Below are 17,394 nucleotides of genomic sequence, written 5' to 3' on the forward strand. Positions count from 1 at the left end.
AGGGTCCTTGCTGGAGCAGGTCCCTTCTTAGAGGTAGAGGCCACGGATCCTCCGTGAGCATCTCTTGAAGTTCCGGTTACCAAGTCCTTCTTGGCCAATCCGGATCCCGAATATAGTGCTTACTCCTCTCCATCTTATAATTCTCAGTACCTTGGGTATGAGAGGCAGAGGAGGGAACACATACACTGACTGGTACACCCACTGTGTTACCAGAGCGTCTACAGCTATTGCCGGAGGGTCCCTTGACCCGGCGCAATACTTGTCGAGTTTTATAAACATGTGGAAGACTTCTGGGTGAAGTCCCCACTTGCTGACAGTGCTATCACATGATTTTCCGCCCAGCGAAGAATCCTTGCAGCTTCTGCCATTGCCCTCCTGCTTCTTGTGTCACCCTGTCTGTTTACGTGGGTGACTGCCGTGATGTTGTCCGAATGGATCAACTCCGGGTGACCTTGAAGCAGAGGTCTTGCTGAGCTTAGAGCATTGTAAATGGCCCTTAGCTTCAGGATATTTATGTGAAGTGATGTCTCCAGGCTTGACCATAAGCTCTGGAAATTCCTTCCCTGTGTGACTGCTCCCCAGCCTCGCAGGCTGGCATCCGTGGTCACCAGGACCCAGTCCTGAATGTCGAATCTGCGGCCCTCTAGAAGATGAGCACTCTGCAACCACCACAGGAGAGACACCCTTGTGCTTGGTGACAGGGTTATCCGCTGATGCATCTGAAGATGCAACCCGGACCATTTGTCCAGCAGGTCCCACTGGAAAGTTCTTGCGTGGAATCTGCCGAATGGGATTGCTTCGTAGGAAGCCACCATTTTTCCCAGAACCCTTTCATTGATGTACGGAGACTTGGCTCGGTTATAGGAGGTTCCCGACTAGCTCGGATAGCTCCCTGACTTTCTCCTCCAGGAGAAACACCTTTTTCTGGACTGTGTCCAGGATCATCCCTAGGAACAGATGACAAGTCGTCGGAATCAGCTGCGATTTTGGAATATTGAGAATCCAATCGTGCTGCCGCAACACTACCTGAGATAGTGCTACACCGACCTCCAACTGTTCCCTGGATCTTACTCTTATCAGGGAATCGTCCAAGTAAGGGATAACTAAAATTCCCTTCCTTCGAAGGAGTATCATCATTTTGGCCATTACCTTGGTAAAGACCCGGGGTGCCGTGGACCATCCATACGGCAGCGTCTGAAACTGATAGTGACAGTTCTGTACCATAAACCTGAGGTACCCTTGGTGAGAAGGGTAAATTGGGACATGAAGGTAAGCATCCTTGATGTCCCGAGACATCATGTAGTCCCCTTCTTCCAGGTTCGCAATCACTGCTCTGAGTGACTCAATCTTGAATTTGAACCTCCGTATGTAAGTGTTCAAGATTTTAGATTTAGAATCGGTCTCACCGAGCCGTCCGGCTTCGGTACCACAACAGTGTGGAATAATACCCCGTTCCCTGTTGCAGGAGGGGTACCTTGATTATCACCTGCTGGGAATACAGCTTGTGAATGGCTTCCAAAACTGCCTCCCTGTCAGAAGGAGACATCGGTAAAGCCGACTTTAGGAAACGGCGAGGGGGAGACGTCTCAAATTCCAATTTGTACCCCTGAGATATCACCTGAAGGATCCAGGGGTCTACTTGCGAGTGAGCCCACTGCGCGCTGAAATTCATTGAGACGGGCCCCCACCGTGCCTGATTCTGCTTGTAAAGCCCCAGCGTCATACTGAGGGCTTGGCAGAGGCGGGAGAGGGCTTCTGTTCCTGGGAACTGGCTGATTTCTGCAGCCTTTTTCCTCTCCCTCTGTCACGGGGCAGAAATGAGGAACCTTTTGCCCGCTTGCCCACGAAAAGACTGCGCCTGATAATACGGCGTCTTCTTATGTTGAGAGGCGACCTGGGGTACAAACGTGGATTTCCCAGCTGTTGCCGTGGCCACCAGGTCTGAAAGACCGACCCCAAATAACTCCTCCCCTTAATAAGGCAATACTTCCAAATGCCGTTTGGAATCCGCATCACCTGACCACTGTCGTGTCCATAACCCTCTACTGGCAGAAATGGACAATGCACTTAGACTTGATGCCAGTCGGCAAATATTCCGCTGTGCATCACGCATATATAGAAATGCATCTTTTAAATGCTCTATAGGCAATAATATACTGTCCCTATCTAGGGTATCAATATTTTCAGTCAGGGAATCCGACCACGCCAACCCAGCACTGCACATCCAGGCTGAGGCGATTGCTGGTCGCAGTATAACACCAGTATGTGTGTAAATAAATTTTAGGATACCCTCCTGCTTTCTATCAGCAGGATCCTTAAGGGCGGCCATCTCAGGAGAGGGTAGAGCCCTTGTTCTTACAAGCGTGTGAGCGCTTTATCCACCGTAGGGGGTGTTTCCCAACGCACCCTAACCTCTGGCGGGAAAGGATATAATGCCAATAACATTTTAGAAATTATCAGTTGTTATCGGGGGAAACCCACGCATCATCACACACCTCATTTAATTTCTCAGATTCAGGAAAACTACAGGTAGTTTTTCCTCACCGAACATAATACCCCTTTTTGGTGGTACTCGTATTATCAGAAATGTGTAAAACATTTTTCATTGCCTCAATCATGTAACGTGTGGCCCTACTGGAAGTCACATTTGTCTCTTCACCGTCGACACTGGAGTCAGTATCCGTGTCGGCGTCTATATTTGCATCTGAGGTAACGGGCGCTTTAGAGCCCCTGACGGCCTATGAGACGTCTGGACAGGCACAAGCTGAGTAGCCGGCTGTCTCATGTCAACCACTGTCTTTTATACAGAGCTGACACTGTCACGTAATTCCTTCCAACAGTTCATCCACTCAGGTGTCGACCCCCTAGGGGGTGACATCACTATTACAGGCAATCTGCTCCGTCTCCACATCATTTTTCTCCTCATACATGTCGACACAAACGTACCGACACACAGCACACACACAGGGAATGCTCTGATAGAGGACAGGACCCCACTAGCCCTTTGGGGAGACAGAGGGAGAGTTTGCCAGCACACACCAGAGCGCTATATATATACAGGGATAACCTTATATAAGTGTTTTTCCCCTTATAGCTGCTGTATTTTTAATACTGCGCGTAATTAGTGCCCCCCTCTCTTTTTTAACCCTTTCTGTAGTGTAGTGACTGCAGGGGAGAGCCAGGGAGCTTCCCTCCAACGGAGCTGTGAGGGAAAATGGCGCCAGTGTGCTGAGGAGATAGGCTCCGCCCCCTTCTCGGCGGCCTTATCTCCCGTTTTTCTGTGTATTCTGGCAGGGGTTAAATTCATCCATATAGCCCAGGAGCTATATGTGATGCATTTTTTGCCATCCAAGGTGTTTTTATTGCGTCTCAGGGCGCCCCCCCCCAGCGCCCTGCACCCTCAGTGACCGGAGTGTGAAGTGTGCTGAGAGCAATGGCGCACAGCTGCAGTGCTGTGCGCTACCTTGTTGAAGACAGGACGTCTTCTGCCGCCGATTTTCCGGACCTCTTCTGTCTTCTGGCTCTGTAAGGGGGCCGGCGGCGCGGCTCTGGGACCTATACATGGCTGGGCCTGTGATCGGTCCCTCTGGAGCTAATGTCCAGTAGCCTAAGAAGCCCAATCCACTCTGCACGCAGGTGAGTTCGCTTCTTCTCCCCTTAGTCCCTCGATGCAGTGAGCCTGTTGCCAGCAGGTCTCACTGAACATAAAAAACCTAAAACTAAACTTTTCACTAAGCAGCTCAGGAGAGCCACCTAGTGTGCACCCTTCTCGTTCGGGCACAAAAATCTAACTGAGGCTTGGAGGAGGGTCATAGGGGGAGGAGCCAGTGCACACCAGGTAGTTCTAAAGCTTTACTTTTGTGCCCAGTCTCCTGCGGAGCCGCTATTCCCCATGGTCCTTACGGAGTCCCCAGCATCCACTAGGACGTCAGAGAAATGAAATGTATCTAACTTTGGAATGTTCATAATGTTCTAAATGTGGTTAAGACAAATAAGCCCAAACCAGTTCTTTTTCTGTAACCTCAGATTTCAATTACATTGCAAAATAAAAGTTGTGTTTTTATAAAAATCACAATGTCTTCCTTATACAATGGTTCCTTTAAAAGAAGGAGGAATGGAACTATTTTGCCTTACAATAAAAGGGAGGCACAGAAGAGAAACAAGTCACCTACCTTTGGAAAAGCATGAGCCATTTTTCCTTCTCCTCTGGAGTACTTCAAGAGAAACATATAAAAGAAGGTGTAAGCAAAGGATCTTATCCTGACATACATTATTACACACAATACATTAACACTAGCAACGTGACGAGAGTCAGTTCTGCTGTCCAGGGCAACAACTTCAACACTCATCTCTTAACCTCACACCTAAGCAGCTTTAATAATACATTTCTTGAAGTTAATTACACATCTTGTTGATAACAAAATCTTAGTAAAATCCCACGTACATCCCATACTACTTTCCAGGAGCATCCATGAGCTTATTAGGCATTTATGTGGAGTCCCACCGACTTACTAGTCAAATGGGTGGGATGAGTGATGAAGAAATTCTCAGCAAATTGGGGCATCACAGTCGAGCCCATGGCTGCCAAGATGGGGGCTGGGTACAAAGTACCTGGACCTATGTAGGGTTCTGGGAGTGCAGAGCTTAGCTCTGACCCTCCTCTCCCTTCAGAGCCATGGTGACTTACAAAACTATGGGATGTAGCCATGCCCCCTCTGAGAGTCAAATACCCAGGCCCACCCAATGTTTCGATGGCCCTGGCCGAAACCCTCTTTTTGCAATGTCATGACTGGAAGCATTGTAACATGGGGCGGTTCCATTATGATGCCACTCGCACTGGCAAGCCGCATTGCCCTAATAAGCCACTTGCATCTCCCTACTGGGAACTCTCCAGAAGGTGAAAGAATATAATAGGCAAGTATGATACAACCTTAAAATAGAACTATTATCAAAATATATTTGTATTGCATTATGTAAACGTACAAACAACTGAACTTTACTGTCTAGAAAAAAAGCATTTTGATTATATGTATTAATTATTATTATCATCCAGCTTCTCTTTTGGTATGTTGGATAGAATGCATAAATATACGTATTATATACAGTATTTGTATGTCCTGATGCAAAGTATTTAGCAGCACGGATCAGCAGAAACAGCAGGTTTCACGTTTGAAAACCGCAGTACAACTGGAAGTAGATCAGGGTTCTCTGGTGTATTATTTAAGGAAACAACGCTCTCCTGCCAGTTTTCCAGCTATAAGAATGGACTCTTGATAAACATTTGGATTTTGTCACATATGTTCCTTAGCAGGTGTTCTTGGCAATACATCTTTTCCTAGCACTGCTCTTTGGGTATTTTAATATATTTGTACTGTTGTGTCATTAATTCATTGCATTGTATATATGTGTATTGTACATCATTTCAAAGCTTGAACTTATTTGCACTTAAAGGGGACACAACATAAACAAAAAATGTTTGACTTTTGAAGACATGGAAACATACATGATCAATATTAAAAAAGGCAAGTTTGTATTTTCCTCTTTGTTTTATTGATTAGGAATGATTGTGTGTCAGTCAGATTTCGTGCAGTCATTACTTGGCCCCAGAACAGTAACGTGGACTACATGGAAAAATCAATCGCTTGTTGTCTGAAAACAATTCTCTATTGTAAACATTTGATGTTTACTGGTCTGAGCAAATCTTGGTTCCGGTGGCACAAGGTTCTCTAGAAGCATGTCTAGAGAGGCGGTAGCCTAATAAAGTTTTACCTCTGTTAGTCGCCGGCAAACACATGGCACATGACGCATTTTCCAAGGACAGTCCCAATTTTTCTATTGGAAAGCTTAAACTTACTGTGGTCATTTTATAGGTCAAAATGACAAGTGGGAACATGATCCTATACCGGTTATGAGTGTAGGGTTTATTTGATGGTTTCCTCAAACTAAAGATCACATGGTTGTGTTAATGAATTAGCAAATTTATGGGAACTATGCCTCTAGCCATTTTGGTTAATGCTCATTGCTAAACGAATCTGCCCCTATGTGCCTGCAGTACTTGCAGACTCAGGTCTATGTTAGTGTTAGACTGCAGCTCATTAGATACCCCTAGAAGGTCTCCTCAAATGCTTAGCTCTCATTGGGTAAGGTTTGGACAAATGGAGAAGTTGCCATTGGAATCAGTAAGCTTTAAGGGACACCACCCTACCTGGGGCACTTAGTACGTGTCACTGGTAGGACAGTTGGAGGTCGTTTGCTCATTTCTGATGTCACTAGGGCAGCTGGTCCATTTAATCTCAATTGGAAGTTTGATTTGTGTTAAGCAAGTGGTAGTACTGATAGCTGGCTGTTCGTTTATTTGCCATCATACTAGTTTTAATATATTTAAATAAAAGCTTACCAAATATTCGTGTCTCGTAGAAAGATTTCTATGAAAGCATGGTAATAGTTATGTAGCCTCTGGTCAACCTTCCATTAGGAACTGGGAGGGCCGGTGTGCAGAGGGCCCTCCACGATGGAGGGCCCTCTGCACAATGTAGTTCCCTATACTTCTCCTGGTATTCGGTCTCTAGGTCGACCACATTTAGTTCGACACTGTCTAGGTTAACCACTATTGGTCAACAGTAAGTAGGTCAACATGGTTTCTAGGTCGACAGGGACTCTAGGTCGACATGACAAAAGTTTTTTTTTCATTTTTTGGAGTTTTTCATACTTTACGATCCATGTGGACTACAATTGGGAACGGTAACCTGTCCTTGCCCAAACTGTTCACCATGCGAGGGGACGCGGTGCACTAATTGGGGATCCCGGTCACTGTACGGAGAAAATGACACCAAAAAAGGTGCAAAAACTCATGTCGACCTTCTGTCATGTCGACCTAGAGTCCCTGTTGACCTAGAAACCATGTCGACCTACTTACTGTCGACCAATAGTGGTCAACCTAGACACTGTCGACCTAAGTGTGGTCATCCTTGCATACCTCACCCACTTCTCCTATGGTACCATCTGTCTGGTGATAAATTCAGTAAGATGGCGCATGTGTAGAAGACAGCAAAGACTCTGGCACATCTGTCTGAAACATCACAAGAAAGATGGAAAAACATAGGGAGTTGGTGCACCGCATGGGAGGCACATTGTTCAATTTTGGGTGCACGTTGTGCATTGCGGAGCCCTCCTAGGCCTGTGTGCAGTGTACACCCTGCACCCATGATAAATACGCCATTGCTTGTCTAACACTGGGGCAGATGTATTAATCTGTAGAAGGCATAAGGAAGTGATAAACCAGTGATATGTGCAAGGTGATAAAGGCACCAGCCAATCAGATCCTAACTGTTAATTTACATATTGGAGCTGATTGGCTGGTGTGTTTAGCACCTTGCACATATCACTGGTTTATCACTTCCTTATGCCTTCTCCAGGTTAATACATATGTCCCACTGTTCCTAATTCATCTTCTCTAACAACAGAGTTGCTCAACCTTTTTATTTTTTTATTTTATTTTTTCATGAAACCCCAAAATACTGTAGATTTTGGGATCCCACTTGGGCTACAGACAATCAAGTTGTACACATCTGACCTATGACAGAATATATATTTTTTATTGCATTATTGTAATTTGATTTCATTAGAAATTAGCAAGTAAGGTCTCTCAACAAATAGCGAATGCAATTTAAACCCAGAGTTTACCAAGATACCTAAATCACAGTTTCTCATTATCGATTGTGTCTTGGACTTTAATCATGTACAGAACTTTGGATGACCTCTCACCCAGTAAAGAACTCTCACCCAGCCATAAAGCCTTGATCTACATACCATATGTTTCCTAGATTACTTGACATCCAATGCAAAGAGCTTTAACTGCTATAAATACATTAGCGGTGCTCTACCTGACGTATATTTTTAAACCTTTTAATTTATTGATTTTAAGTACTGGGAATTATTTACAAACAATTATGCAAATCTGTAGTAACGCATAGCAACCAGTTAACAATTAACTTTGATTGGTCTAAGATGTATTAAAGCAAATGTTTGATTAATCAAAGAGTATCATACACTCGGGTCAATTTTAGTTTTACTTTCCACTGTATTAAATAACAAAGTGTCATGGAGTATTTTCAGAGCTCCATCCGTAGCAAACACCAATGGCACAGTCCACCAGTTTCACAGCCAATAACTGAAATGTTGCTGATGCGGGTCAAAAAGCTGCAATAGCAAAAGAGGAACATGAGCCATCACACTTCCACTGACATTACTACCAACTGGAATCTGAATCCCCCACTCTGCACGGAACATCTTCAACTTAGCAAGCTCCAAAACACTGAAAGTTATAAAACGTATGGCTCACACTGGACGTCATTGTCATTTTGGGATCTATGCAGGGTTGGGCACAAATGGTATTCGGACTATAGATCTACACTAAAAAGGTCTGCAGTCAATAGGTCTACCACTAATGGTAGACATGCATTATTATTATTATTACCAGTTATTTATATAGCGCACACATATTCCGCAGCGCTTTACAGAGAATATTTGCCCATTCACATCAGTCCCTGCCCCAGTGGAGCTTACACTCTATATTCCCTACCAAACGTACACACAGACACATTTACGCTACGGTTAATATTGTTGGGAGCCAATTAACCTACCAGTATATTTTTGGAGTGTGGGAGGAAACCGGAGTACCCGGAGGAATCCCATCCAAGCACAGGGAGAATATACAAACTCCACACAGTTATGGCCAAGGTGGGTATTAAACCCATGACCTCAGTGCTGTGAGGCAGTAAAGCTAACCATTAGGTCGTCATGAATAAGGCAGACAGTTCAACCGGTCGACAGGGTTAAAATGTCGACATGACAATGGTCGACACACATGTGATAGACACAAGTTTTTTTTCTTTCTTTTTCAACTTTTTCATAGTTCACCATCCATGCGGACTACAACTGGGAATAGTAATCCGCTCGGCACCTTCCCCGTGCGATTGTCCACAGTACACTAATGGGGCTTGTTTGTGGCAGAAAAGTGACAAAACACCCCCCAAAAAAATAAATGGTGTCTACCTTTTTTGTGTCAACCTTTTGACCCTGTCGACCTTTTGACCCTGTCGACTATTCCTACTGTCTATCTTTTGACCCTGTTGACCTTTTGAGCCTGTCGACTATTCCTACTGTCTATCTTTTGACCCTGTTGACCTTTTGAGCCTGTCGACCTAAAGCATGTCTACCATTAGTGGTAGACCTATGGACTGTAGACCTTTTTAGTGTAGATCTGATAACCCACACCCGGCACAAATGTGGTACCAACATTACAATTTGAGCCCTTCCCCATTCTACTCACAGGTGCAGATGCACCAGAAATACGACAGGAAGTGGACTTCACATCAGTACGAACATTTGCAGAAACACAGTACATAATGTATACACACAGCAGTAAGTAGATGGTAGGTGTAGATATATAGGGGTCTATTTACTAAGCCTTGGATGGAGACAAAGTGGACGGAGATAAAGTACCAGCCGATCAGCTCCTAACTGCCATGTCACAGGCTGCGTTTGAAAAATGACAGTTAGGAGCCGATTGGTTGGTACTTTATCTCCGTCCAAGGCTTAGTAAATAGACTCCTAAGTGCCCAAGTTGTTTGGAGCCCATGAAATACTAGTGGAACAAGTTATTTTTTATTATTTTAAAATCCACACTAATAAATATAGCAGCAGCCTTCCCCTTTCCAAACAGAGGAGGAATATTGCTTTATTTTATTTAAGTCGAGTTTTTAGTATACTGAAATGCACAATTAGCTCTGTCTTAGCCATGATCCATGAATCTGTCCGCAATTGCACCAGGGTTTGAGTACCCATAAGTCATGTTGTATTGTACCCCCAAAACAGGTGCATTTACACCCTTTAGTTGGCCATCTTGGGAACAATTCACATCAATACTATATTTTTTTTTTTTGAGAAAAAGTTTTTATTGAGTTTTAACTTTTAACAAGATATTCGTAAAGTATGAAGTACAGGTATCACATAATGGCACATAACGTAGTCAATAGTTAAAAGACAGTAGCAAAATATCAACTTAGGTATGACAGCTGGTGTGCGGTAGGTCAAACAAATATGTATGCCTATGTACGGAGAACCACCAGTAGGTGGCGTTGCGCATCGGTTGTGTACCGTAGTCAAGGGTGAAGGAATATCTCTTAGTGAAACAATATAGCTTATAAAAGAAGAACAAGAAGGAAACGTAATGATAGAAAAGGGGGTGAAGAGAAGGGGAGGGGGAGAAAGTTAGGGAGGGGGGGGGATGGTCGGCCGGACCCAGCCGCCTGGGCAATGCGTCAGGTGGCTGAATTGGGTATCATGATGACTTATATTATCTTATGTGTTATATGTTATATGTTATGTGTTATATGTTATATGGTAGCCAACGGGGGTTCAGCACCAATGAATGTCGTCCAGGGTGACCACGTGACGGTAAAGTTGTCTGGGGTGTCGTGGAGAACTGCAGTGATACGTTCTAGTCTATAGGTTTGCCAGATAGCATTTATGGTGGCAGGGATTGTGGGGGGTGACATGGATTTCCAGTTGGCCGCAATTTGGCATTTGGCCGTATTTAGAATATGCTTAGTGTAACACTGTAGGGGTGCAAGGCGCCTTTTCCTGGGGAATATGGCCGCACGCAGCAGCTGAGGAACAACACAAGTCCAGTTTCTGGTACAACTGACCCCGGCCAGTTTTATTGAAACAGAAAATAAAACAAACCCCAAAATAAAAATACCTTGCCTGTCCGGCACTAACTAAACATAAGATATTCCTAACTGTCACTAAACAAAACACAGAGTTCTTCAGTACATACTGTATAGCTTACTTGCATCAGAAAGCGTGTCTCTCACACACAGATCCTGCAGCCTTCCCAGGCAGTCTGCCCATACTAATCAGGTTAGAAGCACTATAACACTCTTAGACAGCTGAAACCCTGATTAGCCCTCTGTGAGGCCAAAGACCCGAACTGGGCCCAATGTCTAGAACTCGCCTTATCTCTCTCTCAGAGCCTTTACCCAGCTTTTACAGCAAACTGAAAAGGTTCAGACAAAACAAAAAGCATTTTTCCTAGAAGTTAACATTTTCTAAAACATGTAAGACAAGAACCTGGGACAAATATACCTGCCCTCAAACACTATCCCAGTGTTCTTGTCACATTAGTTAGTTTCTGTTGGTGGCGAGGGGTGTGAGGGATTGGGCGAGAGAGCAGGGAATAGAAAGGTGACCTCGGGACTGTCAGGCCAAGGACGTTGAAGATAAGTCTATGGACCCTAGTCCAGTATCCCCTAATCAACGGGCAGTTCCACCAAATGTGCAGCAGGGTTCCGCGTTGGCCACATTGACGCCAACATCTATCTGAGGAGGAAGGGTAGATTGAATGGAGACGCGATGGCACCAGGTACCAACGATAATATAATTTATAGGCGTTTTCCTTAATTCGGACTGAAATGGAGCTCGTGGAGATTTCTTGCCTGATCTCAGACCACTCATCTGTCGTCAGGTCCTCACCTACCTCCCGCTCCCAAGCCGCTTCATGGGGTTCTTTCGGGGGCGAATTGTGAGCCAGCAAAATTTGGTATATGGCTGAGAGCAAGCCCTTAGTTGATCGACAAGTGCGACACAGGGATTCAAAGCTCGACTTACCTCCCATGGGTGGCGATCTGGGGATAGAGTTAAAAAAGTGGCGTATCTGTAAGAATTGATAAAAGGTTGAGCGCGGGAGGGAGAAGCGGGATTGCAGATCAGCATATGTGGGGAACGTGTGTAGCGGGGCGATGTCCAGAAGGAAGAGTGCGTTGTGACTGGTCCATGACTCAAAAGCCAGATGATTCTCCCCTGGTGGAAAGTCGGGATTGTTCCACAGAGGGGTAAGCAGAGGATGGGAGGAGCGTAGTCGATAGAGTCGTGAGCAAAGATCCCAGATGGAAAGAGTAAAGCGCACTGTGGGCAACAGAGAGGAGGCGGTGGGGCGACTATTCGGGCGACACCAGAGCAGACTATAAGGGGAATACCTCTGTAGTGTAGTAGCTTCCAGGTGTGTCCAGACTCTGTGTCCAGGGTTATCGTGCCAAAGGACACACGTGGTTAAGTGGGCAGCTCTATAGTATTTAAGGAGGTCAGGAACTCCCAGGCCCCCCTCTAAGCGGTGTTTTTGAAGGATTCGCATCCTTACTCTGGGCTTCCGCCCGGCCCAAATGAATCTGTTAAGGTCCGCCTGGAGGTTTTTGAGGATGGAGGTGGGAACGTGTACGGGGAGAGTTTGCCATAGATATAACAGGCGGGGTAATAGAGTCATCTTGACTGCCGTCATTCGTCCAAACCAGGACAGAATGTATTTGTTCCACTTGGTCATGTCATGTTTAATAGAGGATAATAATCTGGGGAAATTGGCGGCGTAGAGACCAGAGTAGGACTTAGTTAAATAGATGCCCAGGTATTTGAGTTTATCAGCTTGCCAGGTACATGGGAAGGAAGCCTGTAAAAGCCGAAGATCCGGATCTGCGACATGTAAGGCTAGAATTTCGGTTTTGTCCGAGTTAATGTTGTAGTTCGACAACCGACTGTACGTATCTATCTCCTCCATCACATGTGGGAGGGAGGCAGACGGGTCGGTCAGGGTGAGGATGACGTCATCGGCATACAGTGCAATTTTGTTATTTTGGGTTCCCGATATGATACCGGATATGTTACGGTTCGACCTGATCTTAGCTGCCAATGGTTCCATAATGAGGGCAAAAAGCAGGGGGGAAAGGGGACAGCCCTGTCGGGTGCCGTTGCGAATGGGCAGAGGATCAGAGGAGAGACCATTAATTAAGATTGAGGCTGAGGGATTCTGATATAGCGATGTAATGCCTTTATAGAAGGCGCCATGTAGGCCCATATTGAGCAGCGTCTGCTGTAGGAATGGCCAGGCTACCCTATCGAAGGCCTTTTCTGCGTCGAGGGCCATGACCAGAGTCGGGAGAGACTTATCTTGTGCTAGCTGGATGAGGTCGATGAGACGCCTGGTGTTATCTGCGGCCTGTCTAGAGGGGATAAAGCCGACCTGGTCGGGGTGAATGAGTGAGGGTAAAAATGGAGCCAGTCTGTTTGCCAGAATTTTGGCAAAGAGCTTTAGGTCGACATTTAAGAGCGAAATAGGTCGGTAGTTCTTCATCTCCAGCGGGTCTCTATCTGACTTTGGGATGAGGATGAGGTTGGCCCTAGTGGTGGCTGAATCGAATGAACCTCCGTCCAGGACTGAGTTAAACAGAGATTGAAGCATGGGGAGTAAAGGGGTTGTAAATTTTTTATAATACAAGGCTGTAAAGCCATCGGGGCCAGGGGCTGCGGTGCGACGTAGTTGTTGAATTGCCACTGAGATTTCTTCTGCGGAAATGGGGGCATTAAGTGTCGACACGTCTACGTCGGAAAGTTTAGGGAGTTTGCAAGTGGATAAATATTCTTGAATCTTAGAGACGTGGCAGGGATCGATATCCGATGTGGAAGGGAGGTTGTACAGTGATGTATAGTAATCCCGAAATTGGGAAGCCATTCGTGTCGGGTCAAATGTGGTAGAACCATCCGTACAGCGTAGCGAAACAATGCGGTTTTGAGTACGTTTCGCTCTGAGTTTCTGGGCTAGCAAAGTGTCGGCCTTGTCCGACTTCTCATAGAACCTCTGACGCGCCCACAAGAGCGCCTTAACTGCCTTTTTGGTAAGAATCTGGGACAGCTGGCCCTTAACTGCTAGGAGTTTGGAATATGTTTTCTTTCTGGGACGGCGTTGATGCAGGAGGGTCAGGGCGGCAAGCTCTGATTCTAAGGCTTGGATCCGTTGTGCTTCGATTTTCTTTTGGGCGGCCGAGAGGCTTATAAGGTAGCCACGAATGGTGGCCTTGTGTGCTTCCCATATCAGGGAGGGAGGAATGTCTGGGGTCGCATTGTCAGCATAATAATTAGCTAGTGCGGTGGTAATGTCAGCAATAGTGCATTTCTTAAGTAGGAGAGATTCATTCAGGCGCCAGTAGCGGGTGGTGGGGGGTGAGGAAGATGAAATCTCAAGCAAAACAGCTGAGTGGTCTGACCAAGAGATGGGGATCGTCTGGGCGCTAAGGAGTTTGCGGGTAGTATCCCGGTCGACGAACACATAGTCTATGCGAGTATAGAGGTCGTGAGGTGGGGAGTAGTGAGTAAATCCTCTCGCTGAGGGGTACAACGTTCTCCATCCGTCATATAAGTTATACAGTGATAAATGTGCTTGTAGACGCTTGGCCAGTTTGGCGGGAGCAGAAGTCGCAGGGCCGGGGCGAGACCTGTCGTGGAGCGGGTCCAAGGTGACATTGCAATCTCCACCAATTATAGTCATGCCCGTAGGGAGGCGGGAAAGGCTGTCAAAAAAGGCTGTAAAAAGAAAACCCTGCTGCGCATTAGGGGCATAAATGGAAGCCAGGATCAGAGGAGCTTGGTTATAGGAGCATGATAGGATAACGTAGCGACCCTGAGGATCTGAGACAGTATCATGAACAATTAGAGGGAGGCCTCGGCGGATCATAATAGCGGTTCCCCTGCGTTTGGCAGGCATGTTTGAATAATAGACGTGTGGGAATTGTTTGCAGGACATGGAGGGGTGCGGAGGTTTAAAGTGGGTCTCTTGGATCAGTACTATATCTGACTTTTGTCTATTGAAAAATTGGATGGCCATGGCTCGTTTAGTGGGGGAGTTAAGGCCGTTGGCATTAACCGAGATAATTTTCAAGGTCATGGTGGGATGAAATGTGAGCGACGCAAAGTGAGGGGCAGGACGGGTCCAAACCGACCATGGGGTTGGAGGGGAGAAAAGGATGGAAAGAGAGAGAGGAGGTGGGAAAAGATGTCTGTATAAGGATACAGAGGGGAAAAACCCTTTCCTATAATAGGGCCGGGTTTGACACAAAAAGGATAGACGCCGTCCTGGCGCATCCTTCGGTGGGGGACGTGGACTTGTGATAGAGCAAAGAGTAGGGTGAAAGGAAGCATAAGGGGAGAGAGGGTATAATGGAAGCGACCAAGTGACAGGGGGAGTAAAGGAGGCTAGCAGAATTGCATTAATGAGAGGAGAGAATAGTGTGAATGATAGAAACAGAATGAGGGGACGAAAAAGAGCATGTAAGAGAGCGGTCACTAAACATGCATCAGTTTTACCAGGAAATTATGGTTAACAACAATCAAACCTCATGTTAATCATGGACAAACATAAAAACAATCTTTAGGGGTAAAGAGCTACTTGACTCTCACGTGTAATCAAGCGGACCGCATCGCCCATGGCGGCACAGCTACCAGGCCACACGGGGAACCCGAAGAACAAATGTGAACATATAGTAAATCGAAATATTAAAGTACTCAGAAACCGCATATATCACACGTAACAACGGTTACGTCACGTAGTGTCTGAGGACGTTCAGGTGGAGGACCATTCCGGGGCAGGGGCCCTTGGGCTTGATGTTAGGGATGTTGCCTGGTCTCGAATCGCCTCAGGGAGGTCTTCAAAAATGCCAAAAGTTTTAAGTAAATCAGCTCCTTGCGATGGGGTCTTGACTGTAAAGGTCTTCCCGTTTTGCGTAATCTGCAGTTGGAAAGGGAAGCCCCACTTGTATTTAATGGAATGGGCTCGTAGCACCTTGGTTACGTGAGCGAGATCCCTGCGCTTTTTGAGGGTGGAGGGAGCCAAGTCCTGGAACAGTTGTAACTGGGAGCCGGCATAAGAGACCACCGGTAGCCCTCTGGTCGCCAGCATGATTCGCTCTTTGGTGGCGTAGTAGTGGAAGCGAATAATTACGTCACGTGGCGGTTGAGTCAGGGGCGGTCTGGGTCGGAGGGCCCTGTGGGCTCGATCTAGCTGGAGAAGAGCTTCGGGGACATCTGGAGTCAGTTGTAAGAAAAGGTTCTCCAGATACTCGGGGAGAGAACTAGAGGACACACTTTCAGGGATGTTGCGGACTCGGATATTGTTCCGACGATTGCGGTTGTCCATATCTTCTAAGTGGTCCTTGTACGCTTCCATATCTGCCCGAATATCCAGAAGTTCCTGTTCAACCACCGTTTGAAATTGGCAGACGTCGTCAACTTTGCGCTCCAGTGCATCCGTGCGAGACCCCAGTTCGGCTATTTCGGACCTGAACTCGGTCAAAACCGATCTCATTTCTGACTGGATCGTTTTCGTAACGATAGCCACTATGTCCTGGGTGGATAGTGGACTGTTAGAGGTGGGAACGTCAGTGGGGTCAAAGGAATGCTCCGTTGACGGCGAGTTCCGGGTGGAAGATCCAGCCTTCTCCTAAGCTCGCAGGATACTAGGTTTAGGCGTCTGAGAGTTCTTGCGATTCTTTTGTGACATTGTAAATACAGTGCTTCGTATCAACGTAGTAGAATAATGCAATAAAGGCAGGACCCCCCGTCACTTCGTGGTCGTTATGCTTAGGGAGCCATAAGCTCTGTGTGGCTCACCAAGCGGCGAGAGAGGAATGGATTGGTAATAGCATGCAGGTCACCCCAGCAGTGGACTGGCAGGGTAGGGGCGATCCTCGCACCGGTGAAGTGGGTCTGTGGCTGTCTCCGTCGTCATCCGCTGGGCCCGGGGCAGTCAAGTGGGCGCAGGCTCCTGAGGAGCAGGCACCGTAGTGGGTGCGATGGGCAGCCAGGTATGTATGATGCAGGTCGGGCCCCTAGCTTGTCCCGAGGGCCCGCAGGGACCCGGGCAAGGTATCCCGGGCAGCGGGGGATATCTGTGGTTGATAGGGACCTTTGCAACAGGCTGGGAAACAGCAATGGTGGGGAGATGTTTTAAATGTGACTCAGTAGTGGAGATCTCCTTTCCCCCGGCCTCAGTTGTATTTAAGCAAGGAGAGTCCGATATTGTATGCAGCGGGATCCCAATGGGAGCAGAGGGCCCCGGATGTAATGCGAGGGGAGGCAGAGAGGGCAGGTGACACCGTGCCGTAAGGTTGCGGGGGTCTCCCAGGGGTCCGGCCCAGGGCGCCGTGTCGTGGTAGGCCGGGGAGTCACTAGCCGCCAACTCCACTAGGCCGCAACTCGCGGGGGTAGAGTGTGGGGAGCGCGGGTCCCGCGATAGGCAGCGGGCCGCGTGAGGACTCACCCGCTCGGTGTGTAGGCGCCCAGCAGTGGCTCCGGCAGTCGTACGGCAGAGGAGGCGGCCGGGGACCTCGAGAGGGTCCAGCAAGATGGCCGCTGCGCGTCCGCTCCGTCGGGCCCACCGGCCGGGAACCGTCCTCCTCCGGGTCTGTATTCAGGGCTGGGGTATCAGCAGCGCTCCTGGGTAGTGCCCGCAGCAGCGGGGAGTCCAGCGGGTGTCACCAGCGGTCGGAGGGTATGTCCGCGTCTCCGGGGGTC

General features: G+C 47.2%; 1 protein-coding gene across 2 annotated transcripts in view; it reads right to left on the reverse strand.

Annotated features, from left to right (window-relative positions):
• ARHGAP20 (Rho GTPase activating protein 20) overlaps nucleotides 1–17,394 on the reverse strand; it is a 172,712-nt gene that overhangs the window by 62,707 nt on the left and 92,611 nt on the right. For both annotated transcript variants that reach the window (XM_063951613.1, XM_063951614.1), the window contains exon 5: nucleotides 4,173–4,214. In XM_063951613.1, coding sequence (XP_063807683.1) covers nucleotides 4,173–4,214 — 42 coding nt within the window. The remainder of the gene's footprint in view (nucleotides 1–4,172; nucleotides 4,215–17,394) is intronic.

This window comes from Pseudophryne corroboree, chromosome 2, assembly GCF_028390025.1.
Source record: "Pseudophryne corroboree isolate aPseCor3 chromosome 2, aPseCor3.hap2, whole genome shotgun sequence".
Taxonomy (NCBI): domain Eukaryota; kingdom Metazoa; phylum Chordata; class Amphibia; order Anura; family Myobatrachidae; genus Pseudophryne; species Pseudophryne corroboree.